The 27,826-nt window shown below is 27.1% G+C and overlaps 1 protein-coding gene across 3 annotated transcripts; it reads left to right on the forward strand.

Moving 5' to 3' along the window:
• The first annotated feature begins 856 nt into the window (after positions 1 to 856).
• LOC147802110 (E3 ubiquitin-protein ligase RNF10-like) lies at positions 857 to 27,427 on the forward strand. 3 transcript variants are annotated; one of them, XM_087154153.1, is made up of 10 exons: positions 857 to 963; positions 8,938 to 9,010; positions 9,591 to 9,767; positions 12,406 to 12,523; positions 13,153 to 13,224; positions 14,534 to 14,603; positions 16,123 to 16,256; positions 19,641 to 19,748; positions 23,618 to 23,744; positions 27,226 to 27,427. In XM_087154153.1, the coding sequence occupies exons 4-8, from the start codon at positions 12,425 to 12,427 to the stop codon at positions 19,683 to 19,685; spliced, it is 420 nt and encodes a 139-aa protein (XP_087010279.1). In that variant the 5' UTR covers positions 857 to 963; positions 8,938 to 9,010; positions 9,591 to 9,767; positions 12,406 to 12,424; the 3' UTR covers positions 19,686 to 19,748; positions 23,618 to 23,744; positions 27,226 to 27,427. The 3 variants fall into 3 exon arrangements, with proteins under 3 accessions (XP_087010279.1, XP_087010278.1, XP_087010280.1); XM_087154152.1 differs by lacking the exon at positions 857 to 963 and adding an exon at positions 6,243 to 7,467; XM_087154154.1 differs by lacking the exons at positions 857 to 963; positions 8,938 to 9,010 and adding an exon at positions 9,023 to 9,225.
• The last annotated feature ends 399 nt before the right edge of the window (positions 27,428 to 27,826 follow it).

Genomic DNA, 27,826 nt, shown 5'->3' on the forward strand with positions numbered 1-27,826 from the left:
GTATGAATCAAAATGGCGGCAAATGTGCCATTTTGGCAAAAATATAAATGCTTATAACTTTTAAACCCCTTAACTGATTTAAATATAATTGATATTTTTGAAATCAACATCAAAAATTCTATAAGTGTACAAATTTTCATCAAAATCTGAGACGGTGGGTGCCATTTTTGTAAAATCCTGCATGATTTGACGTGGAATGACCCTTCTGTAATAGCATAAAGTTATTAATTTAAATTAAATCTTTTAGGAACAGAAAAAAAAGTTAAGGAATATTTATAACACATTGTGCATGAAAAGAATGCTTATTATAGCATTCTTTTATTATTAAATATAGCTTATTATAGCATACTATATTTAAATTTTCATGTTAAATATGCTAAATGCAGTAATAATTGATTGCTGACTAATGGGACCAAACATATATTTCATATAAAGCGATATTTCACCCAAGTGATTTCGCATTAGTGAGGTTTGACTGTATTTCTTTTTTTTTTTTTCATATGAAAAAACTTTGATATTTTTACCTTTTTCGTTCATAGGGAAAATGATAAACACAAAGGAATAAAAGATATTGCAATTAACATATTTACAACTAATTTCGTAACTACCCTTGGAAATTCTCTTAAGTTCTACTTTAAAACAGAGAATTCCTTTTTTGATTCTAGTTACTGTTTTACCCTCTGCCTGACAATGTATTCGTCATGATGTCTTATTGTAATTGTCGCTTAACTTGATGGTATTTCTTGATTTTATACACTAAGTAACAAAAATATATCATAACTGGCTTTATATATTTACTTATGTATTATATTAAAAACTTATTTTTATTAGTCTGAACTTATTAGTCAGAACAATTTCAACAAGATTTGAACCTGACACTGCTGCACCTACCCCATCACTTAGTGCTAGAGAATGGCTGAATAGAAAAAAACAGAAATCTATTCTGATATCTATGAAATTAAAGTAATAGTCATTGTATGTTTTGTTGTAACTCTAGATAAAAAAAAAATATTTAAAATGCGTAGCTGTCAGCTTTCATGAAAAGATTGGAGAATTCAAATTTTTTTTGAAAATATTACTTCAAATACTATGTTACATTTTAATTCAGTTAAATTTTAGTAAATGTTTTAACTGTGATTTTTTTTATTTAATCCAGCATTCAGATAAATTTTTGAAGCAACAGATTTAAAATTCCACTTAGTGCTGTTGGAATTTTAATATTGTCAGAATCGTGATTTACTTTGAAACATTTTTGAACTCATTTTTGGTTTACTTCGAAATAACAAGGAAAAGCCCCTATCTACTCCAAAATGTTTTTTTTTATGTCATATATATATATATATATTTTTAGTTTTGTGAAGAAAAAAAAGCATCATAAAATTTGCAAAAGTAAACTCCTTGAATTATACTTATATATCATAGAGTAATAAATAGGAGGAGACGGCATGCCCGTAAACTCGTGAAGCCTTAACCGCAACCGCGGCGCCATATTGGTACAACCAAAACAAATCGAACTTCCATAGATATAACCCAGCGAACTTCGTTGAACTAGAGCTGTACGTGTTTAAACATTCTTCAAACTGAGTAATAGATTTTATTTTAGCAATTAGTCTATTGCTGAAAATGATATTAAACCAAATAGAAATTTAAATAATACAGTCTTAAAAGATCAATTTTTCAAATATAGTTGCATGCTTTATATATTAATAAACAGGTTATAATAATTAATTCATATGTTTAAAAAAATTGAAAAGAAACAGTTTTTTTTTACTAAGTGATACATTAACAAATTTAAACAGTTTTATTTTCTGACTTTAGAAAAGTAAGTTGAAACTTTTTATAAAAGAACTTTTTATAAAAGAACTTTTTAAAATTATTTATCTAAAAATGAAATCATTTTCTTTATCATTATCTTTCTTCATTTATTTGAAAAAAATGGGACAAGTACCTGATACTCTTTATAATTATACGTAATTTTAATTTCACTTTCTTTTCATCTTATTATAAAAACATGGAAGACCATTAAATATTTATTTCAGTTTTTTATTAAAGTCAAAAGTCAGATGAAATTTTAGTTTTTACTGATTATAAATATGTACAGATTATAATTTTATAATATATATATATTTAATAAATATAGTAAATAAATGTGCGTAAAAACAAAAAGATTAATAAACTTGTTCCTTTTATATTACTGCATTTATATTTTACAATGCTTGAGTTAAAAATTGTGAAACATTATGTACTTAACACTAAAGAAGATTCATACATACATTAGTGATAATGCGCTATTTAAACTTAACATAAAATGCATATAACAAAATTAAAATAACTTTTTGGATATATTTCTATTTTAAAGCTTATACGACAATTTTTAATAAATAAAAATATTTACACAGTAAAACTTAAAGCTTATGAGCACTAAATGAAAAAAACCAATTTCCCCCGGGTTTTTTTAATAAAATCCAGGCGGGTTGGGTTTTTTCAAACCCTGCTAAAAAGCAGCAAGTAATTATATATTTACTCTTTGTATTTTCAAAGTGTTGACATTTAAATCTAGTACTTTCCAGAATTTCTATGTGCCTTAAAAAGGCTTTAGTATTCATTTTATCTTTTAAAGTTCCTTAAAAGCCTTAAAATTTGTTTCATCTGAGCCTCCACCTTCCTCTACTAACGTTTCAATTGCTGTGTCTAAGCTATTATTTATTATAGAGCATTCATTATAGATAATAATGCCTGGGCATTTATTATAGAACATTTATTTGCTCATACACTTCATGTATTTTGTGAATGAGATAGAGCATTTCATGAGTGGAGTTTAAACCTCAATTGGAAAATAAATATTCCTATATATTAAATACTTTGGGTATTTACCTTTAAAAATAAATACACTGTTAATTTACGTTGCTATTTGTAAATGACAATTTTGTACACTTCATATGATCAAGTACTTTGCAAAAAAAAAAAAAAAAAAAAAAAAACGAATTAAAATTCTATGCTTAGCAATAAAAAGTATATTATGGACTAGTTTCTTTACCCAAGTGTTTACTCAAATGGCTTAATGTTGATTATTGCTGTTCTTTTAGCACAAACCAATATTTTTCCCTTTAAATATTCTAACTTTAAAGAAAAGTGCGTTTCATATTATTTTGCTTATGTTCAAAATAGTGTGGTTTTAATGTGATATTCTTTGAATAAATTTTTATTGGAAAGCTGCCCCCTTAAATAACAATAATATATTACTTTTAATGCCTAGATAAAATATAAAGGAACCTAAGTTCCCAAAAACTGCTGTAAAGTTCTTTTTTTAATTCAGTTGTAAAATAGAGCTATCTTAAAACGTTATTTTTTGGGAAGAAGAAAAGAAACTAATGTTAAAAAATTGAATGAAAAAAGGTGTTATGTATTAACAACAAAACTATTTCAATCTCGTTTTCGAAATTTTCCAATCATAAGAGAAAAGATCAAAAACAACCTAACTCTTCCTCTTGAAACCTGAGCGGCTCCGCGAAGTTTCTGGTTATACCAACATGGCCGCCGCTACTTGACAGTTACTTCACTCACTCCAATAGGGAAGGGGAGGAATGCCCACTCCTTCTTATTTATAACTCTATGTTATATATAGGTATTTTGTGTGAAAAATTATACGAAGGTTGTAAATTAAATAGTGGCAACTTAACCTTGAAACTCACAGAAGGGCGAGCATGCACAAATAGGCTATGAGAGCGATGAGGTGGCGCTGTTGTCGATGTGTAGAGTGCAAAATACAGTCGATCTGCTTAGAAGGGTAGTTGTTGTGTGTCGTTAAAGTGAGGAGTTTCGTTTCAATTGCTCTAAAGCATGTTTTTAAAAAGCTTAATGACGAAAAAGACGAGATGCTTGAACCCATCGTGCTACTGTCCAATACAGTAAAGAATTTGCGACACAAGCTTCCACTTATCCTCGATAGCATTCTGATGCATTTTTGCCACGAGCAACCTCGATTTTAAGCGACGACAGCTGATCTCATTTTTAAAACATGCTTTAGAGCGATGGAAACGAAACTCCTCACTTTAACAACACACAACAACTACCCTTATAAGCAGATCGACTGTATTTTGCACTCTACACATCGACAACAGCGCCACCTCACCACTCCCATATCCTATTTGCATTGCGTGAGTTTCAAGGTTAAGTTGCCACTATTTAATTTACAACCCTCGTAAATTTTTCAAAACACATGAAACATTTTTAAACAAGTCTATATATCATAATCTTTATATATCTTCAATTTCATTGAAAATATTTAGAGATATCTCTATTGGCTAAAATATATCTAGATTCATAATTGTAAATATTTTGTAATTTCAAAGATATATTTCAAACTGTTTCAAAGTACTCAGTCACTTTTTCAATGATAATATAATAATAATTAAAATAGAAAACTAATGAACTTTTCTGGAATACAATTAATTAAATTTTAAAACAAAACGTATATGTAAATAGCATGTTGATTTCTCTCTGTTTATTAGTTATGGATTAAAAACATGTGTAATGAAATATTCTTGCTGCATTTTATATTTTTTTAAGTGTTAAAATTTATGTATTATTTAAAAAGTTGTACTATTTTTTTAATTTTTTTTTATCAGAAATATTTATTTATGAAAAAAAAGGTTTAAACATGGTAAGATATGCACTAAAAAAATATGTATACTGTTTTAATATGTATGTATACTGTTTTTAATTTTTATTCAATTTTCGGCTGCTTTAAAATCAGTTCATGTTTTTCGCTAAAATGTTTAGTAACAATGTAAAGTTAATTCCTAATAACAGGTTTGGCTGGAAGTAATTTTGTCTCATTCATCATAAAATTAAATATAACACATTTCTTGGTCTAGTAGCGAAATATAAAAACTTCTAATAATTTTTTCAATTTTACCAAATTTCTTTATTTACTCTTTTTTTTATATATACTTGAAAAAAATTTGCAAATCTTAATTCTTTTATTTATTGATTTAAAGAAAGCCAACTAATTGACACTGTCACTGGCAGTATATGTACATTGATGATGCACAATCATACTATTTTGTTTAAAGAGTGAGAACCCTGAAAAATAAAAAATTTAAATTGAAGCTAAATTATTTGTAACATTTATAAGGAACCAAAATAAAGAAAAATAGATAAAAACACTGATACAAACCATGTTCTGTGTTGCTTAAAAAGAAAGCCAGTCGACACTATTTTACGTTTGCATGAACAAGATATAAGCTGGCTATAATTTAGTTTTTGAAAAACTCTCACCATGTTGGTGTAAGTATTAGTTTCAAATTCAGGGGAAAATTTCCATGTAGGTATGTCAGTATCTACCACAAAAAATTCAAGTTTTGGCTCTTTTCCAAACAGTGATCTGCAAGAATGTAAAAACTTTTTTGAAGGGAACCAATTCTACGGGTATAACTTTTAAATTTTCGAGTTTCAAATCCCCTTTTGAATTGAAGTTCATGTGTATAGATATCAATACAGAATTACCTTCCTAATTGATTTAATTTTGTTGAAAATTAATTTTTTTCAACTCTGCTTCGAAAATCATGCATTATGTATGTATTTCAAAAATTTTAAGTGTGTTTCTTATTATATGTTGTCGAATTATATTCAATTATATTTTTTTAAAGATGATTTTTTATGATAAAAACATGTGATTAAAGTATTCTAAAGAAATTTTTGTTTTATAAATTAGTGTGTTATTCAAGCTGGTAAAAAATTAAAAATAATTGATTTTGTTTAGTGCACAATATATCCACATATTGTAGGGCTTATAGTTTTCCTGATATTCTTCATAGAAAATATTTTGCTTTCATTTTATACTTTTTATCCTAATAATCCTGATTTTTGTGTGTGTTCGAAGCATCCCGTTTTGTAAGAATACATATGCTGACTTGTAAAAAATAGATTTGAGGAATCGAAAATTTTTGATCTAATATCTTTTTGTTTTGATTCGGTCATTAATTGTGCCCTATACTGTTCAGTTCTTGCTGGAAATAGTAAAACTTTCTGTTCTAAGCAAAGTATCTTTAAAATTAAAAATAGTATATTTTGCTTTTCTTCTGCAATAAAATTTGCTTTTATTGCTCTTAAGTCGAACAAATCATACTTCGTTTTTATTTTTTTACCTTTTTAAAAGTAATCTGGTTTATGTGTGATGTTCCAAAATATTTCTTAATTTTTTTAAAAATAATAAATGTTTTGATTTTTTCATTGGTGCAATACAAAGCCTGGGTATTACTTTGATTAAAGTTTCCTTAAAATCAAATGCGGCTCATTGTCTTCAAAAAACAAAAGGTGAAGATTGTATTTCTCAGATGAAAAAAAAGAGTTGCACTTTCTGTATAACTTGATGTTTTAGAGAAAGGTACCATTTTGTGGCATCCACTTCAGAACTGATCAGAAATTCTTCAAGTTAGATACTTTTGAACTATGGACTATGAAAATATAAAGTGCTGTTAAAAGTATATTACAACTCCCTCCCCCCCACTAAGACCAGTGCGTTTGACTACACTAAATAGCTACAAAAGGTGGCGCATGTATCTTTTATGAAACAACTATAAATAAATAGTTGTCACTATAAAAGTTCCTATGCTTGTACTTGCATGTAGTAATTCTTATTCCTTATAGTGAAGGCGGATTTTATATTTGCAATATTTTGTAATTTTAAAATTTTGTCTCTGCCATATCTTAATAGTAACCGAATTTGAGCATCTTTTGTAGCAGCACTGTTTAAAAAGCAATGGCAGAAACAGAAAGCTTATTTCCATAACTAAGAAATTCAATAACACTTTGACTCTTTATCACAGAGGAATTCATTGTATCAGCAAAACAATGAGTCACATTGAAAGAAACATGGGGAAAGATAACCAACATTGTCAGAGCTATCACTTTTCACTTACGATCGACGAAAAATTCTTACACAAGCTTGCGGTCGTTGATGTTATGGTAAGGAGAAGTGCTTATTTTCCGCATTTGAAAATCGGGAACAATGCTCCCCATTGCAAGTGCAGACATCAATCCATCAGGAAACATTGTGCATGTCTCAGTAAATTACAATTTTTAATGCATTGAAAAATGATCCAGACATCAGATTGGAGAAGATATCACAACATTGAAGTTTTTCAGTGCATCCTTGTATAGCCCTTTTCTAGTTAAAAGGTTTGTAACCACATGGGGTTAAGTTGGGATAGTTAGGAGATAGCCTTTAGTGCAAATTTTTTTTTCCTGATCAAATTTAGTTTCATGCTTTCTTTTCTAAAAGTAAAAATATATATTGATGTATTTTATAAAAAAAAAATATTTTACGGATAGATGTTCTTAGAGTTGTATTGAACATTCAGTTTCAGATTAAAATAAGTTGCTGAACCATCTTACTCACAGGGTTATAATAAAGGAAATTTAAACCATCTGTTGAATTTTACTTTTGATGTTTGAGAAGGTAAGGTAAGCGATCTGGTTCTGGATATAATAAAAATAAGGGATTGAAACATCCAAAATGTAATAAGGAACTCTTGTTGTAAGTCTTCTAATATGATTTTTCAGTAAGAAATTTTCTTGTGTATATTTGAAACAATTTTGAAAGAAAAATTCAAAACCAGCAATTTCCATTTAACTACTTCCTGTTCATTTTTTTGCTTAGTATTTTAAACTGGGATTTTGAATTTTACTTACACATCTAAAAATAATTAAAACTATTGGTTCAAACAATTTTATTTTAAATCAGATTTGAAAGAAAAATTCAAAATCTGTGATTTCCATTTACAAGTTATGTGATTCTGAGGTGCTTTGGTGGTATTGTTTTTTTACTTCCTCCTTTAAACTTCAGTTTAGTACTGTATAGCCAATTTTGATTCTATCATCAAATAACAATTATCAATGATTTTTTTATTTTTATTATTGTTAATACTTATTACTTTTTTTATTTTATAATATAAAATATGATATTACCATTTTATACTTTGAATTGGGTATAATATAAAAAAAAACACAACTACTTCCACTTCGAAAATTTTAGTAGGAATAACATATACTATCGTGCAATGCTAAATGAATAGAATATAGTGGTTATTGTTTAATATTTTACATGCACTAATTTAATTTGATTTGAAAACATTGATTTTTTTTTAAAATATGGATTCTATAGAATGATGTCCGTTCAGTTTAATTGGTTTGATGTCTCACGTTGTCAGAAGAGAAAAAAAAACTTTTAATTTAATTAATAAACTGAGTTTTAAATATATGTTTTCTAAAAACATTGAGTTACTTAGATGAAACAACAAAATCAATTATTACAAAGCGAACTTTTCTATTTAATATAATATAATCTGGCGAGCAGCTATTTAAAAGATTGAACATTCCGTTTGTTTATTTGTGGCTTGATGTCAGGCTCGTAGAAAATGCCGTTCACTGGTTAAATTTAGTAGGAATAACACAACCTGTGACGTAGGCGATAGTATACCCAATTGACCAAGGTGAATGGAATGGGTCCATTTGAAAAAATTCACTTATTTCCAAAGTTTTTTTTTACACAATTTTTTTGTTGAATCTTTACAGTTTAAAATTTACTGTCTTGTCTTTTATCAAAATAAAATCAGGTTTAGTAATAATTGAAATTTTATTTCAAATTGACTTAATTTTTATTTATTAAAAATCAATTTTTTATTTAAATCTGTTAGTAGTACGCTTCACATTGCTGTACCACAATAATAGCGTTTCTAGATAGCATGTCTGGCCTAACGAGAATTTTTTTAAAAATACAAGTTACTCTCAACGTGTTAATAACAGTTGTCAGCTTTTAAGCTTCATCTAACAAATTTTATTTGTTTCAATGAATTTCATTCTGGTCCGTACTTGTACTCTGATTAACATTGATAATAATTTCTGATTTTTATAATAGTATTTTCTTTTTTCCAGACTTAAATTTTTATTGGCAACACTTTGGGTGAAGATTTCGACTAGGATCATTAAAGTGTGTATTAATCAGAAGGTAAGCTGTAGAACACCATGTGTGCTTTTTTAAATTTTTTATTATGTATGAAAGTAATGAAACTTTATTTAAAATTTCTGTTGCCAATTCGTTGCAAGGGATAATGGAGATTATTCTACGTACCAAAACAATCCAGATAAGCTTGTAGAGTGGTCATTAATTGAAGAAATAGTATGTACAGATTTTCTGTGAGATAGTCTGTGACATTGGGAAGAGTAATTTTTTTATTTTATTACAGCACATTTGTTTTCTGTTTTAATCATGCTGTTAATAAATGTATAGTTTTATGTAATTTATATTACATCGAGTAGCCTGCACAAGAAATATTTTCTTAGTTAATTATAGTTAAATTTTTTTACTAATAACTTCATAAGAAATTGAAAATTTTGTTTTAAGATATAATTTAATTGTTGTTATGCATCAACAAAGTGCCCAAAAATTTTATCTCTTAATTTAAAATAATATTATTTTGGTTTTAATTAAAAAGTAACATAATAGATAAAAATTTTTTTTAAACAATTGAAATTTTCTGCAATAATTTTTGTCCTTGTACATATCTCAGAATTTTGTATTTCTTCAGCGTTTAACATGTCATGATGCCATCTTGCCCAATTTGTCTTCACATTTCAACTGCTGCAAAGATGTGTGGACATGTTTATTGCTCTCCCGGCATTCTACATTATTTGGCTTTAACTGATAAATCTTGGCAAAAATGTCCTATTTGTTTTGAAGCAGTGCATAAAATTGATTTAAAAAGGTAATTTTATTTATTTATTATATTGTGAATTTGACAGTTTCTTGATGGTGATTTGAAATTTCAACTAAATATAAGTAAAGAATAATTCAATTTGTTACTTTAAATGGTTATTATCTGTTTTTATCATTTATTATCTGTTTTTAGGCATATTATTTAATTACTGAAGTATTGTTTCTCATCTTATTTAAATATATATATATATATATATATATATATATATATATATATATATATATATATATATATATATATATATATATATATATATATATATATATATATATATATATATAATATATATATATATATATATATATATATATATATATATATATATATATATATATATATATATATATATATATATATATATATATATATATAAAATTCAATGAGTGGAAGTAAAGTTAGTTATATGTTTCCAGTCTTTCGGTGGATTTTATTTATTTTTTTTCTTATAAAAAAAAAGTGAGTTAAGACAAGCAAAAAATTTAAGATAACAATAATTTGTCATTTTTCTTTATATTTCACAACATGTGTTACTGTCTGTATGTATATCTATCCATCTATCTATCTGTGTGTATATATATATATATATATATATATATATATATATATATATATATAAAAACTGTTTGTTGGTATTCTTGTTTAAGAAAATGTTTATAAGACTCTTTGCTTTTTATTTCCTACACGGTGAGGGCTTTATTATGTAATAATAAAATATTAATGATTAAATTAAATAAAGTGAGATTATTTCCTATAATTATATATTTTTTAGCAATCATAAGTCTTCAGTATATTTATATTTTTAAAGTATAAAGATTTGTATCTAATTTTTTCTACCCTTTTAAAATTTGGATACCTCCATTCTGTTTTAAAATTTTCAATTTTTACCACATTTACCCCTGTTGAAAGTAAAGACAATTTTAGAAGTCAGAAATTAAAAGTGCTAAGCACATTTTTGTTGCTTTAAATAAACTTTTATTTCTGAAATCTTAAATTCTTAGTTCTTGTCTTATGATAGCTAATTATTTTTAACATATAATATAGCTGTTGGAATGCCTTTGCTTTTTCCTTTATCTTTCAAGGACACAAGTTTAAAGGTATTAAAAAAAATTGAAAATAATTTTTTAAATTTATTCTTTGTGTTTTTTTTTAAACAGTGTTTCCATAAAACTATGCAAGTTCTGTAACTGTTGGAGATGAAATTAAATTATGCTTAATGAAAAGATAGAAAGGATCACTGGTTTCTTTACCAGTTTCTATTGAAAATGCTCATACAGCTATATTTACTGTCAATGACGATATGTATTTTTTTTTATAAATAATTTTTTACAATAATTTGTTACAATTTAATGTATTTGTTACAATATAATATATTTGTTACAATAATGTTTTACATTTGGTGTTGGGTAATTTCAAATTCTTGCCCTTTTTGATTAGTTATCAACAATCAATTGTATACTTTAAAAAAAAAAAAAAAAACTGAACAACTTGTACAGGAGGGAAGGAGACATGCGGCAGAAATTAACCTGCTGCGACTTATGTCATTACACAAGTAATTATAAATATAAAATCAGTATGAAAACGCTCATTGAACTAGTATTTATAAATATCTTCATGCGCAGAAAAATAAAAACTTCGTTAATAGATTGAAAAAGACTGAGAAACTTCTGAGTCACCCCCGCCCCCATCATAAATTCAGTTCGTTATTTGAAAAAGAGAAATGCATTAAAAAGTAAAAATGATCATTGAATAAAAATAAAATATTAATAAGTAGTAAATTGCATATTTTTTTAAAAAAATAAACATTGTATTTTAATATTTTTTAACAATGACTATTATTTCTTAACAATTAATATTATTTCTTAATATTATATCTTTGCAAAATAATGGTTAAAAATGATGAACGGCTGCATTGAATGTAAAAAGAAAACCAGGATTTGCGCAATTAAACGAAGGCATGTGTACATAAGTGAGAGAGATTCTCCATCACTTTAGGATTCATCATGTCAGCGACAGGATGAGTCATCATAAAAGAAACACAGGGGAAAATAATAATCATTGCCACAACTATCACTGTTCACTTGCAATCGAAAATTACTCTTTATGCAAACTTGCAGTCGTAGATGCCATGATTGGGAAAAGTGATCTTTGCCAAACTTGTAACCATCGATGTACTATTGTAAACAGTCAATAAAAGTTTTTCCTCTACTGTTTTTCAAGTTTTCACTGTTTTTTAAGCCGCTACTGGTTTCTTGCGTACAACAATGACCCCCCCCCCTTCAAGAGCGTTGTACTCATTGATTAGAGGAAATCATGCTGTCTACACAAATGTGTTGCTACCACCTTTAGTGGAAATGACTAAATAGCTCTTCTAAGCTTTGTTTTGTAATTTAAGCAGCAGATTTTCTGTCCAGTCCAGGGGCTCAACGCTTGATGGGTGTTAAATTTTATTAATTTCCCCTAGTCTCCAAATTTTATTATATTTTAAAAATCTCCCTAAAGTTAGAAAAATGTCTGAAAAAACCCTTAGCATAAAAGGCTTTTTTTTCTTATCTCATTATTTGCTTAAGAATATATGTGTGTAATGTGAACTATTAAATAATAATATTTAATTAAGAGAATGTTCTAGGTGATTCCAGAAATTACTTATGGCTGGTCAGAAGGAAGTCTTTTCTGTCATTGAAAGAGAGAGAGCTGCTTATGAAATGATCACTCCAGAGGCTTGCTTTATGGAATCTGCCTTTACGGTAAGGTCAAAGCTATGCCAATAATTCAATTATTTTCAACTTATCTGATTTGTTGTTTTTAGTTTAGTTTAATTTTTAAAATTTATACCTGTGATATTAATATTTCTTTAATTTTTATGAACTGTAACAGTTAAAAATAATTAATGTTTGAAAAGTTAATGTATTAATGAAAATATTTGAACTGAATATTGTCTCTTGATAAAATCTCATTGAATAATATAATATTTTACTGAGTGTTCACTATCCTTATATTACTTATACATAAAATAAATTTGAAAGAGCATGGAAGCATAAAAGCATGGAGCATAAAAGCATGGATCATATTTCACTTAATGCTTAATATCTTTTTTAAGTGAATTTTGCTCTGATGTTAGTTACATACAATGTGTTCAGAGTTTAATACTAACACTGCCCAGAAAAAGTGAAATTTCATTAAACTTTTGTTTGTGTATAGGGAAGACCACTGTAAATTTTTTGATTAATTGATTTATTGAAAAATTTTACTGTTATTTATTTCACAAGTGTTCATTAAAAGAAGATAACTGTATCCCCACAACCAGTTGTCAACTTTTATCACTTAAAAATTTAGTTTGGTATTTAACATTCTGAAGTTTTTTTTTTCTTGGCAGCTACTTCATGAAAGGGATATTGCTTTAAACCAGAATGTAGATCAACTTAAGGAGCTCATTTATAGAAGCAATGTATGTGATTTTTTTAAAAAAATATATTGGAACAAAGTGTTTGTCTTTTAAAAACAAAATTAGCAAACAAAATTTTTAATTTTGTTTCTTCTTTGAATTATTTGAATATTATATTCTTGCAAACTTTATGACTTCTATAGCTATATATTACCTCGGAAACAAATTTCTTCTCTAAACCTTTCTTTTTATTATTTTCCCTTTTTTTGGTGGGCATAATTTCATAAATGCCAACTCTACTGTTTTTAACTGCCTTCCAATTTTTATTATCTCGAAAATTTTCCCCTCTTTTATTATTTATTTATATTTTTGTGAAAAAGTTTAAAAAAATCCTCTTAATTTCATCACTAATCTGTTTGCGCTCAAAAGAGAGCGCCAGTAAAACTGTCACAAGTTTCATATCAGATAACGCCTGACAGTATCTTTGCAGTTGCTCTCATTGGATGAAATACATTCATGCTTAGTTACATTTCTGCTGACACTGACTTAGTGAGAATATGCTCTTTGAAATAATTTCAAATTGAATGAAGGGAAGCAAAAGTTTGGACTTTTGTCTATATCTGTTTATATGCTTTTTATTATTATTAAGTAATAAAGATTGATTCATATAGAATAATTATTTTATTAATTTTGCAGGCTTTTAAAAAATACAAAAAAAACCTTTTAAAATAAAAATTCTAGATTCTTTTCAAAATTTTTACTATCTTATTTATCTATAAATTAATAATTAAATTATAGCTTCATTTTATTGATTTGAGTTTACAATGCTCGACATTCATTTCTATGATGTAAATTTTTCGGACAATTAAGCTTACATTTTTGAGTCACTTTTTTTCCCTTATTGCTGCTTGCTTTAAATAAAGCTATTTCAAGTTTTTATCTTTTTTATAATTTTCAAATAATATAAGAATATAATTTATGTAGAAAAATTGTTTATTGAAATTTAATACATTATATACATATACTAAATCTTTTACTTCATATTGCTATCTTAAAATGTGATTAATATGTCTAAGGTTTTAAGAATGTAAGGTTGGTGTCATGAACACATTTTAATTTTAGTGTCTCTAATTTTAAGCTTAAGATAATTTGTCTAAGGTTCAGATAATTTGTCTAAGGTTAAGATAATTTGTTTACATTTTGTTTAAAAATATTTTTTGCAGTTAATGATACAAAAGTTCATTTAGTTCCTCAAAAACATATACTACTTAGGAAAATTAGAATTAGTTTAGTTAACTTGTTAAAATTATCTCTTTAAAAATAAAAATATTAACATTAAATTTTGTATAAGTTTCATATAATTGCATTTTAGGGTAATGTACCAGAGAGAAAACATCTTATTTCAACAAGTTCAACTGAATCTTATGAAGAATTACATGAAAGTATGTTGTTTTTACCTATCATATAGTGTTAAATATTTGTTACTGTTAATAAAAATATGTTAATGCATATAAAAGAATTAAAATATTAATGTTTCTTTCCATTTTTTCTTAGTTTCTTATAAGATGCAAGTTAATTAATTGCACGTATGAATATTAATTTCCTACTGAAGAATAAGAAAAAGTACAAGTTCTAATATGTTTCATTGTAGACATAATTAATTGATGATTGACATTCAAAGATGGTTATTTGAAGAATTTCTGGAGAAATTGTTTCAGTTGCATCTGCGATTCAATTTTTTAGAATCCTTTAATTCAATATCGTTTTTACATGCACACATTTTTTTGATGTATCACCAGAAAGTCTAGCGGTGACAGGTTTTTGTGGAGTCCAAAAATCCAGCCATTTCATGAATTGGGTAACCTCTCATTTAAGGTTTCATTTCAGATAGGAAAAATTATGAGAATATTTTGGCCTGTATTAAAATCATGCTATTCCCAGTTACAGCTTTAAAATTGTGATCTTGTGTACTTAAATTTTCAGTAGATTAAAGAAAAGTTTTCCAAACTTGCTAAATGTTTTCAGTTGACCAGGTACTATATGTCAATAATTAAAACATGTATATGTTAATTATGAAAATTTCTATGTGTTAAAAATTAGTATAAAACAGGTTTTTTTAAAAAATTTCCGGGAAGTATTTGCTGTAAAAAAAGGTGTTAGCATTGAATGTGTCGTGTTTTTATTTGTTAGTAGTCTAAATGAATTAGCAAATAAAAAGCATCACCAGACATAAACCTATTGTAATCCCATTGAGAAAAATCAAAACAATCTCGTCATTCTCTGAGTTTGAAATAAATGTTATTGTGCCTAAGTTTAAAAAATGAATAAATAAAAAACTGTGGTTTTTAAATATTTGTCCTAAAATAAAAAATTGTTATGGTGAAATTTATTGTTCAGAGCAAGCTTACATAATGAAATGACCTTATGTCTGTTATTGTACTTTGTTGTCCAATTAAATAAATACAGTACTTAGCTGTGAAATGAAATTCAATGATCCACAATGAATCTCTAATTAATAGGTGAGGTTTTAACTTGTAAGTTACTGAATTGCAGTCACTCTAATTCTATTTTAGGAAGAAAAAAATATTTAAATTACTGAAAATTCCTTTAGTGTTTCAAAATGTCTGAATAGCATGGAATATGTGATGCAAGTATGAATTCTATTTCAGACTGTGAAAGAAAAGGGGTGACATTTTTCTAACGGTATTTATTTATCTATGTTTTACTGCATTATTATACTATAAAGTTGAAATAATTTCTCTTTTATCTTCAAAGTGTGAAGAATCTTAATAAGTTTTTAAAATATATTTCCCCTTTTTTTTTCTTTCTTGTCATTCTTATTTATTTTGTTAAGCAAACCAAAGTCATTTATTGTTATGTTTATTCTACATATAGAGAGTTTGAATTTAAAGTAATCTAAAGTATTGTAACTGTTTCATTCTTTGTTTCATTTAACTTTAGCTGAAGATGGGCAACACATTTGTATTCACAACATAAATGTAAAGATGTTGTTAAAAGAATATGGCTCCTTGGAATTTGCTCCTGAGACAATTACAACTAAACTTGTTGAAGTTGAAAGAGTCGCCATGACTGAAGTAAGTAATCCGCTTGTTTTAAACTTCCTTCTTCTAAAGCTTTTTCGCTGAATAAAATTTTACACCATATTTCATGCATTCATACGGGTTCTTCGAAAAAGGTTGAGATATCTTTAACATTTGCTGTTAACCTGCAAATTCGATTTTTCTTCTGTCGTCTCAAAAGAGACTATGTCTCAGTTTAAAGGTAAGCTCTACGTTGTTTTCATATTTGAGAATAACAGTCATGAAATACTTTTTGTTAATTTTATTTGCTGCAAAAGGGATACTTTAAGAATTATTTTTAATTATATTATATAATATTAAATTATTATTAGTTAGATAGCTGAAAAAATGTGCATCATATTTTGTTTTGTTTGCCATGATTTTAAACTTTTATGAAAGAAATATGTGTGGCACTTGAATAAATATTGTGGAGTACTTAAGGAAGTATTGTTAATTCTTTCATAAATATTGTGTAGCAATTTGAAATTGCTAGAAAGCAAACAGGATAATTTAATTTCTTTCATATCAGAATTTATTTAACTGATGAAAAAACTTATGCTAAGCTTTACTTCCTCTCCTAGACAACAATTAAGTAGTTTGCTTTGCATAAAAGCTACTTTCTTGTTGGTACAAGTTCTTCAGTTTAATTTGTATCTTTTGTTATGTTTTTTATTATTATTAATTAAGTTTAAAATCTATGGCTTTAAAAATATTTTTTATTTTTCGCTTTCTTTATAAAGTAATAAAAAATCAATAGAATGAAACTAAAATTTAACTTTTATCAATCAAAAAAGGAAGAAGAAAATTTTAGAGAGACAAAAAGGAATATATGTGTGTGGGGGGGAGGGGGGCTACAGGCAAGGGGAAGAAAGCATGTCCTTTCTTTAATATATTGGTTTATTCATTAATATATTCTGCCATTTGCCTAGAATGATACTCTGTAAGGAGAGTGAAGAATTCTGAATGAAAAGAATAGTGTGGACAAGGGGGATACTGCTCGTGGAAGAGATAGTGCTTTTTTGGAGTGGGGAGGGCAATTTTAAGATATCTAAGTTGAAGACCCACACTAGCCTTCAAAATTAACTTTTATTTTTTCGTTACATGTTATTAATTATGAAAATAATTGTTATTTCCTTTTTTTTGTTATGAGAATGCACCAAATTATTTATCTTTACCCCTTTACTATATGTGTGTTCAAATACTTCTCTAAACAAGACTGTTTGTTTTTTGTAATAACTTTTTTAAACTATCTACTCTTATTTGCATTATTTTCATCAAATTGGCATGTCAATTCCATTCCTCTTTAAAATATTTAAGTTTACTTGGTTTGACCCTAAATATCATGTTTTTAAATGTATTGTATATAAAAAGTAACTATGCTATTTGTTTAATTAAGTTTTTATCTTTTTTTTAATTTGCATTTAAAAATTATTTAATTTTTTTTAATCATTTCATTATTAAAATACTGTGCTTGGTAACCAGTTTTAATAAAAATTTATTAGGAGCCATTCAGTACTCATACAGCAAATTTCGTCTTAAAGACATCCCAAAACATTCCGAATGCTCCTGGAATTTACATTTGTAATATAAATTTATTAAAGTTTCTTAATTTGCTTAATTCTTTACATATTTCTATAAATTCAGTATGATCAAAATTAATCCTGTTTATGTTTTGTTGGATATATTATTGCAAATAACATTTATTTAAATTTTAAGAAAAATACACTCGATAATCTTAAATAATAGTTAAATTAATAAGAGTTTTGAATTACCTTTTACAGAATTGAATAAAGTAATTGTTAATTTAAAAAATAGTATGAGCCACTCAATATTAAATTTATTTAAATTGCTTTTGCTTGCGATGACGTCCTTATCTTCTTCAGATAGAAAGTCTATGTATTTAAGTTCCAAGTATGCGCAAAACAGTCAATAAAAGCATTGCCGCTTGAAAATAGGTTACTGTACCATCTGAAAGTGTTGCATTCTGTAATGAGAATGGAAGACACTTCTAATAAGCCAATAAGATATCTGGCAACAGTAACCCCATCCATTATAAAACTTGAAGAGGCATCTTTGTTACGTGGGAAACCAGAAGGTTATTCTTCTGACTCAAATGAATATGCACCAATTGATGTGTTTTGGAAAAACTATTTTGTGAAGAAAGATAATATAGATTGGGAAATATCAAATATCCTCTTTTAACAAAGCTTTTTAATGCTCTTTTGTGCATACCACATGTTGATGTTGGAAGAGGTTTTAGTGTGAACAAAAAGCTACTTGACAATGGGGCAAGTTTAAATTCGCATAGTGTTAATGGTTTGAGACAAGTTGTGTCACATATTAGCAAGATAGGGGGTTTAAATAACTTTAAAGTTGATAACGATATGATTAAAGTGGCGCTTGCAGCATTTAAAAATTATTCTGCTCGATTAGAGGTTGAGAAAAAAGAATGTGAAAACACTGAAACTGAGGAAAGCAGATTGAAAGCTGCTGAAATTGATTTGCAAAAAAAATTGAAGGCTTCTCATGATCTCTTAGCCACAGCTGAAAAAAGTATGAAAGATGGGTTAAATAATAAAGACATGTCGATTATAGAAAGCGAACCGATCCTATTATCTGAGACTAAGTCAAGAATAGTAGAATATTTAACAGCATTGGAAGATAGCAAAAAGAAACTTAATTTGTTAATGCAGGGACCTTCAAAAAAGTGTAAAAAATAACATATGTCATTAATGAGCAAAATTAAAAATTCTTGTTATTAAATTCTTATTTTAATTCTTTTAATTAAATATGCCCCAAATCTTTGTTTCACTGCTCCAAAATTGCTTTTTTGTTGTTCCAAAGGTGCTCCAAAACCATGTTTTACCACTTGCACTACTGATTTCGGCTTACCGTTGTTCCATAGCATAAGCGCCAATCATTTTACCTGTTTGATTAAATATTTGCAGGCACGCATGTGTTTATACTGAACTGGGTTCTGTGGGAATTATTCTTGCACTCTCATTTTCAACTCTGCTGCATTTTGCAAGAGATTCTCAATGTCAGGCTTCATTTTCCACCCTCTGAAATCGAACCGAAAAATCTCCATCTCTTTATGGTGGCTAATGTAATAAAAAAAAAAGAGTTTTTTTTTGTCAGGAATTTAATCATAATCATGCAAAGTCTTTGAAAATTATTTAGCATTATGTTAATGCTAAAAATAAAAATATTTTTAATGTAAATGTAAAAATATTTTAAATATTTAAAAATGCTTAAAAATATTTTTTGAGAGCTTAAAAGGTGCTTATTTTTTGTTGTTTGCACTCACACATAAGACATCTTGTATGGATTAGCAGTTCCATTTTGTTGATGTTTATTAATTTTCTTTTCCTATTTTAAAATTATCAATATTTTTTTTAGACTTTAAAAGCCCTTAACTGTGCAAGAGAGTGTTTCTTCCTCTGAAGATGGGAGTAAAAGGTATTTCCTCTCTGTTTCATGCATTGGGAAAAATTCTTTCCTCCAAGCGTAAGTTTAGTTCATTTCATGTGGGATTCACTATTTATTGTGCTAAATAACTTAGAGTTTATTTTGCTTAGGTGACCCCTCAAAGAAGTCAAATCACAATGTACTTCCTACTCATCTGAAAATGTTTGAAAAGGATCCTCTAATCCTGATGTAAACAATTTAGAAATAAATACTGCATTTATTCAAATCTAAACTGCTGTCAAGCCACACTCCAAGCTCTCAACACGTTTTGTTCCACATAAAAAATTGTGTAATCCAGCAAACCGAAGACTCTCCATGTAGTAAATGGTGACTGGTGCATGTTTAATCTGCCGGGTCACAACATCCTCCATGTCCCCATAACATTTTATGCCTCTGGGAGTACTGGATAGGAGATTGATCGTTCTCTGGTTTAGGTCAAAATTATAATCTGTGAATGAATGAAAGGTTATAGGAATGGATCCGCTTTAAATAGATGTGACGTAATGGTGTGGCAGAAGTCGAATTCTTGGGCATAGATGGCGCCAATGGAAACATAAACAAGAAAAATCTCACCTTGGTGCCTTAATAGACAACTGCAATAACAAAATATAATTTTTTTTTAAAATTTTTTAAATGAGGACTATTAAGAAGTGAATAATTCATTTGTTTTGCCAACATTAAAAACTTTCAATACGTATATGAATCTTTAATTGCTCAAACTGTCAAAATTGTATTCTGAAAATGATTTGTCATCTCCCACTGTGACATCTGATTTCAAACTTGTGCTAGTATTTTTTTACACGATGTCATCTTTTGTGATATACAATGCATTTGTTATGTGAGGTTTTTGTAAAAACAATGTATTATAGTCTAATTGGATACTTTTTCCACCCAACAGATATCCATTCTGAATTTTTGACAAGTAAATTCTAAGCTTCTGTCGAATATATAGGTACTTAACTATGAAGTAGAAAGTTGATATGGTGACCGTGTGGTCTAAATGAAATTGCGCTTCTGAACATGAAGTCGCTGCAGCGTAAATACACAGAATTACAGCAACTCTTAAATGCAGAACTTATTTTGACAAAAATATCATTCTTCTATCTACTTTATTCTGCATTTTTAATTTCTCTTCTAAGTATGCTGTTTATTAAAATACAATTCCACAAAATATCATATGCTCAGAAAGCTCTTAAATCTAAACAATCATAAAATCAAAAAGAATACAAATACCACATCTTTAATCGCCAAAATAAACTATTTATTACTTAACAAAAAGATTGAGTTCAAATTATTTCTCCAATGTTGGCAGGTATGCAATGCAGACTCTGTTTAATAATTATCGCTTTAATTCATTTACTGATGTTTTCTAATCTTGCATTGTATTATTTTAGGAATTGTTTGATAAGACATCTGAAGATTTTACTTTGTTTTTGTAAGATATATAAGATATTTTGTAAGATATATATTAGATTGGTAAAGCAAAGCTGATTACGTGAGTGCTGTATCACTTTTTTTTTAAAACTGCTAATAATTTAATTAAAACTTTGAGAAATAGTTTTCTCTGGTTTACGTATCTTTTAGTCCACAAATTTGAAGAACCCCCAAAATTATTGTCTTCTTAAAACCAAACACTCTGTTTTTATATTTACATTTGCTCAAACCCATTAGCTTTTCCAAACTTTCCTCTATCAAGGGTTACTCAATTACCCTGTGGCAGAATCGTGGTGACATTGTCGCAGAACGTTATAGAGCTCTTGCAGAATGAGTTTTCTTTTGAAAAAAAAAATTCCTTTTCTTTTCTACAACAATTTACATGTAATATTTGAATCCTGCATTTATATAATCACTTTTTGACTTGCTTAATTTATGCTAGTAGTATCATAATTCGATGTGTCGGTGTGTAAATAATGTTTTGTTTGTATTTTCAGCAGATGTTGATATTGAATTTCACTTGGATTTTAAATATTCCTATATATTTCAATATGGAAAGTTCGAATTGTGCATTAGAGTATTTACTTTTTAAGGCAATAATTCTATCAAATGTTTGGCAGTTATTACTATTAATTTCACCATGATTTTTGAATCTGATATTTTTCATACAATATTTATTACAACAGCCTGATCTTGAAACGAAGCATGCATTTGAGGAGTCTGATTTGCGTGATTTCGTGACTGATCTTTTTTTTGCAATTATACTTCTACGGATTTTATGATTTCTAATTGTTTTTTTTTTTTTTTTGTTATGATGATTATTTACAGAATGCGAAGAAGGAAATAATTCAACCCCCCCCCCAACAAAATGCGAGAATATAACCCATAATATTAGAATGAATAATTATTCCATGTTCAATTAAAAATTTATATAGTTTTTTTTAGATATAGTTATCCAGTTTTTTTTAAGCACAGCTCTTTCATTTTAAATTAGTAACGTATATGTTTGTTATTATTAAAAGCATCTTGCTGAAAGATATTAGTGCTTGAGAGTTCTGTCACAGATTGCTCGAAAAAGTTCTGCCACGCGGGCTCAATTAGAAAGTAATGCAAAGTTTTCAATACCTGAGGACTCTATGATTGCTGAGTTTTTTTAATGTTGTATGTTCATTAAAAAAGCAGAAATTTTCTTTTTAAATTCTTGTTTCTTAATAAATTTGTTTCATACAAAAGGCTTTATTGGGACATTAAAAAAAATTTCTGGGACTGAAAGTCATGAAACACTTGATTTATTTGCAATACTCCACTCTCTCGTTTTGGAATCACTTGTTTCAGTTGAATTTTTTTTTCTGTTCTGTGCAATTTAGTTAAGCAAAATCTCTTGGCAGTATAATTAGGAGTTTTTGAAGACACATATTCATAAGTCTGAAGATATGAATTATATTTTTCTTTCTTTCTAAAAATTTTCAAATTAGTTTTAGAGCTATTAAATTAAATTTAATCTTTTATTTCTAAAGAAAACTGATCATGTAAAAATTATTATTTCTTGCAGCATTGTGCTCTTTTGTCTGAAGATAAAATGATCTTTGCCTTTTTTTAAAAAATTCAGAATATTTTAAGAACAACTTATCTTAGTATTTCATTTTTTGGGGGGTCTCGATTAAACATTTTTTTATCATAATTTTGTAGTGAGCCACGTTTAGCAACTAAGTACTGATTCAAATATCTTAAAAAGTCTCAAGCAATTTTCTAAGTAATTTTTGTATTTTTTAAATTCGCAAATTTCTTTTCGTAGTCTCGGCTATTATTGCCAGTGTCATTTTTAATAAATCTTGTTGTATCTTACAAAATGAAACTTGTGGAAAAATCCTTATCATTTTTAGCTTTCTTTTAAAAAGTACAAAAATTGCTTGATAATTTTTAAGATATTGAAATCAGATGTTTTTCATTAGTTGCCAAATACAATTCATTAGAAAAATATGAAAAAGATTTTTTTTTAAAATTTTCTGTACGTGCGCAACATAAACAAACTACTTTAAATACTCATATCTTGAGCTTATTGAATTATTTTAAATCAATATTTTTGTAAATAGTTTTAAATTTTTCTAAAAATTTGTTTAATTGTACTGAATATTTTTAAAGTTATAGCAAAAAAAACATAAGACAAAGAAATTTGTTTTGTATAATCTCCATAAATATTTAAGCTAGGCTTATAAAATTTTATGCTGTTATTACAAACCACTACCAAAATAAGCAATAAAAGCTTCTTAATTGATTTTCTTGCATAGGTGTATAAAAATACTTTTTTTTAAAAATTTATTATCAGTTTCTTAAAATTCTGAAAGCTTTAAACTTTGTTGCGAAGTATAAAAAATCTGATGAACTAAAAAATGCTTAAATTACTAAATAATACTCTAAGTATTTCTTGAGAAATTTTAAAAAATATTGTAAGGTAGTGTATATATATATTTCAGAGTCATGACACAATGAACGATTGTATGGTGTCTTTGGCATCTAGATGTCTGATGTTCAAGTTGTCTTCTGTGAATAATAGGAGATGGAGACCTGCACAAACCTCAGTTTTATGAAAATTTATCAAAGGTATAAATGAAGATTCTTTGCAAAATTAATATCATGTAACTTTATATTTGCTTTCATTTTTTAAATTTTCTTTCTTTTTTTTCTTTTTATCTTACACCAGTGGTGGTAGCAAAAATCTCTGAAATATGCTTTTAGTGGTGAGACTTTATTTTAATAGTTACTTTGTACTTTTTTATAAAAAAAAGGCAAAATTTTAAACCTAAATTGCTTTCAAAGGTATTACCACTTAATAAAAAATATCTTAACTTCTCTGTACTTATGTGAGTGGTTGAAGGTTAATTGTAGTTTTGTAAAATGAATTTTGTTATCTTTCTTTTGTCAGTCGTTACAGATACAGTCAATGCTTTCTTGCTGTCTAAATTATTATGTTGTGAGTTTTGAAAAATAATACAACTGAAAACATTCATTTCTCTCGAAATAGTTTTTTTCTTGGAAAAAAAATTATAGTTTTATTTTTTCTATTAATAAAACAGACAATATGTTACAGTGCCTCAATTCGAAAACGAACCAAAGCAAATTCCAAAAGCTACTAATTCTTCCATGCTTTATAATTGGTATAAAATTTGTATGGGCATAAATAACATTATTTTTTATAAAGTTTCATTCTGCTCTTTTAAAATAACCTAACAGTTACTATATATCATAATTCTGCGAGGAAATATTTCTAGGTTTTCATTATTAAGAATTATGATCTATATACCTTGTGAAGGTTTTTTTTTTTTTTTTTTTTTTTTTTTTTTTTTTTTTTTTTTTGAGGAATTTTGTGTTTTGATTATTTTTTATTTATTATTTTTTCCCAGTTTGAAGGATCTACATCTGTCTTTACACTCTCAAGAAAATGTTTTATAAGTATTGAAAATGATATCTTCTCAAGCAGCATGCCTCTATTTTGTGTTAAGAAGGAAATTGTGAGCATCATTACAAAGGTTGGTTAGTCCAGGAGTCTTCTGGATTTGGTTCAAAATGTACAAGGAAACGTAGTAAAGCATGGATGGTTGTAAACCTGAAATTGGCTTGACTGTTCAATACTGGTTATAAAATAAAATATAAAGTTGTGCTAAAGATAAATATGTTGAGATAATGCTATCTTTAATGAGAGAAGAGGATTGTACCATTCTTTTACTCAGTACTGTACAGGTCTCAGAATCGTAACTCTTAACACTAAATTTTTCAGCAACTGATTATTTGGAGATATAAAAGTGATAAAAATTATGGTTTTGAAACAAATCTAAAATAACTTTTTTTTTACTCCTTGGAACCATTTTGAAAGTAATACAGAAGAGTATAGACTGTGTAGGAGAACAAAAGAACTTAAACTGAAATGCTGTGAGAAAATATTTTTAGTGATTTAAATGCAGTTGTCAAAAAAGGCAATATGTTTTAGTTCTAATTTAGCCAAAAATTAGAACGTTGATTTCAAATATTCGATAAAATTTTATATTTTTTGCAATGAAATGTAAAATTTAAGTGTCATATATTTTTTAATTTTGTATATTTGCCAAGGTATTGATTTTTTTTTTTTTCTAAATATATACCTAAAAATTTTTTTCTATACATATATAGAATTAAGTAATATGTGCATTGCAGAATTCCACTATTTGTGAACGCTAACTTGTATTGAAATCCTTGTTGTTGTACAGTTATACTGTATTGTTTTTATGCAAATTAAATAAATGCAAAGATGCGTAATAAATTACGCATCTTTCTTTCTAAGAAAACAAATATTATTATCTTTATTTCAATGCGCATCCTCACTCAAGAAAAGACTTTCTGATCTTTTTCTCTAGAGTTACATTATTCATGCCTACAGGAGTTTTTTTAACCAAAACTCCTGTATTTTACGACTATCTCCTGTTTACCTGCATATTCTCAAATTTTTCCGTATTTGTTGAAGAAATTTTTAAAAAAAATATGGCAATAAAATATTTTTTGATGGCAAAAATACTTCTTATTCCTCAACAGATAGTACTAATGCCGGTACTACAGTATAATGATTGTGAATAGTTTAAGTAAAAATATCTTCAGTGGTTGACAGATCATAGGGTAGAGTCCCCTTGCTGTCAAACCGTGGCAGTGTTTTGTGGTTTTCCTCTCCATGTAACGCAAATGCGGGTTAGTTCCATCAAAAAGTCCTCCACAAAGACAAATTTCTCCCAATACTTGATCCAGGAGTTCCTTTGTTATATGTGTTATGGTTCAAAATTATAATTCTACGGAGTTGAACGTTAGTAGTCGTAAACCCAAAAAATTGGGTCGACTGTTAGACAACAATTATAAATTAAAATAGTTTGAAGTAATTATTAATAATGCTTTAAAAAAGTCTTTTTTACATTACAATTTATACACATATTTTTTACCTCGCTAAATGTAACTGCTTTCATTATATCCAATTTGAAATTTCTCTTTTTGACTTTGGTTATGCATGATGTAAAACTTTACTAGTAGCCTAAAAAATTTCGCTAGTAAAATCTCAATGATTTCATTTCGCCAATGCTGGCAGGTATGATTATTTCTAATGTAACTTGGTGATTGTTTCATTCACCAAATGTTAGCTAGTTTAGAAAGCTGCATTTTGTTCTTGATACTTAAGAACTATTTTAAATCAATGCTAAATGCTTTATTGCAAACTGTTTTATGCAATCTGTTTTATGCAATGTATTCCTTCATTTAATTATTACATTAATTCATTACTTTTGTATTTTTGATGCTGGCTCTGTACAACTTATATACCAAGCAGCAGAATTTACAGGGTTAATCTGAAGCGCAATCTTCATATTCTTTTATTCAAGAATTCCATTTCTTCATATTCCAAAAATTAGGCATAGTCTAACATATATCAAGCGAAAATTGTACATCAATTAAAAAATGTAGCACTAAGTCATATTTTATGTAAATTTCTGAAATTCTGTAAATAAATAAATAAAAAATTCTTAATTTTTTAAAATTTTATTTAATTTGATATCTTTAAAAGAATTAACGAAAAGTAATTAAAATTTTCAACATAGTTTTCCGTCTGCTGATTTTAATATTAAAAAAAAAAATCTGTGTTTGCTTTAAGAAAATCTTCAGATATGCTTAGAAAATAACTCCTACTCTGACCGCCAATAATTTCATCACTCCCTCCAAAAATATTACTCTTTTTACTCTTTTTTAATTTTGTAACATAAATTTGAAGCAGCATTAAAGTGCAAGGTATATTGAATTATCAGAAAATTTTATTTGACTTTGGTTTATACTAATGACTTTTTTATACTTTGTAGTATTCTGTCAATTCAGTTTTTTAAATTTAATGAGATACATATGTTTAAGGATGTTTTTTTTTTAATTGAAAATTATTCTATATCTTTTTAAAAGGTAGGGAAAACTCATTTCCGTATCTTTCGATCTTTATTTTCACCATTATTGATACTCATTTTCATCATTATTGATTTCTTACTTTTATTCTTGTAAAATTTTAAATTTTTAACTTTTTCTTTTGAAGCAGAAGAGAGCGAGTATCACAATTGATGAATGAAACAATGCAAACAAGTCGGATGTCAAGATATTGCTTGATGAAGAGATTGTTATAGAAGAATACGACTTTTGAACACAGATTGTTTATTGTGAAATATTTCTATAATGAAGATATTTATTAAATTTTTGATTTCTTTTTAACTTGAATTAAAGTCACTTTATATTAATGACTAAGTGTCAATTTAATTGCAAACGAGAGATAATTTTTTTTTAACATTTAATCTAATTGCAGTTTGTTTATATGAGTGTTATGCAGTGCTCATTTTAATTAATCCTTTTAAGTAAAGAAATACAGTATTTTTATTGTAAAAAAAAGAATACAAAAGTGATGATTTGTGTCTGGATTTAAAAAAAAGAGGATTTTATACCGTGGAGATTGAAATTTTTGGATGTCGTAAACTGGTTTTTGACAGTATCACTTGAGATTTTCTTCCAAAGCTGTCTTAAAGCCCATAATACTCTAAATAATCAAAATATTTTCTGAATTGATTTCTTGTTAATAAAAAAATAAATATTGTTTCATCTTAGTTTTAAATATTAGTTTAAAAACAAAGTTGAATTTTTTAAGA

This window comes from Parasteatoda tepidariorum, chromosome 10 (genome assembly GCF_982258835.1).
Source record: "Parasteatoda tepidariorum strain Cologne lab strain chromosome 10, Ptep-v5.0, whole genome shotgun sequence".
NCBI classification, from domain to species: Eukaryota; Metazoa; Arthropoda; class Arachnida; order Araneae; family Theridiidae; genus Parasteatoda; species Parasteatoda tepidariorum.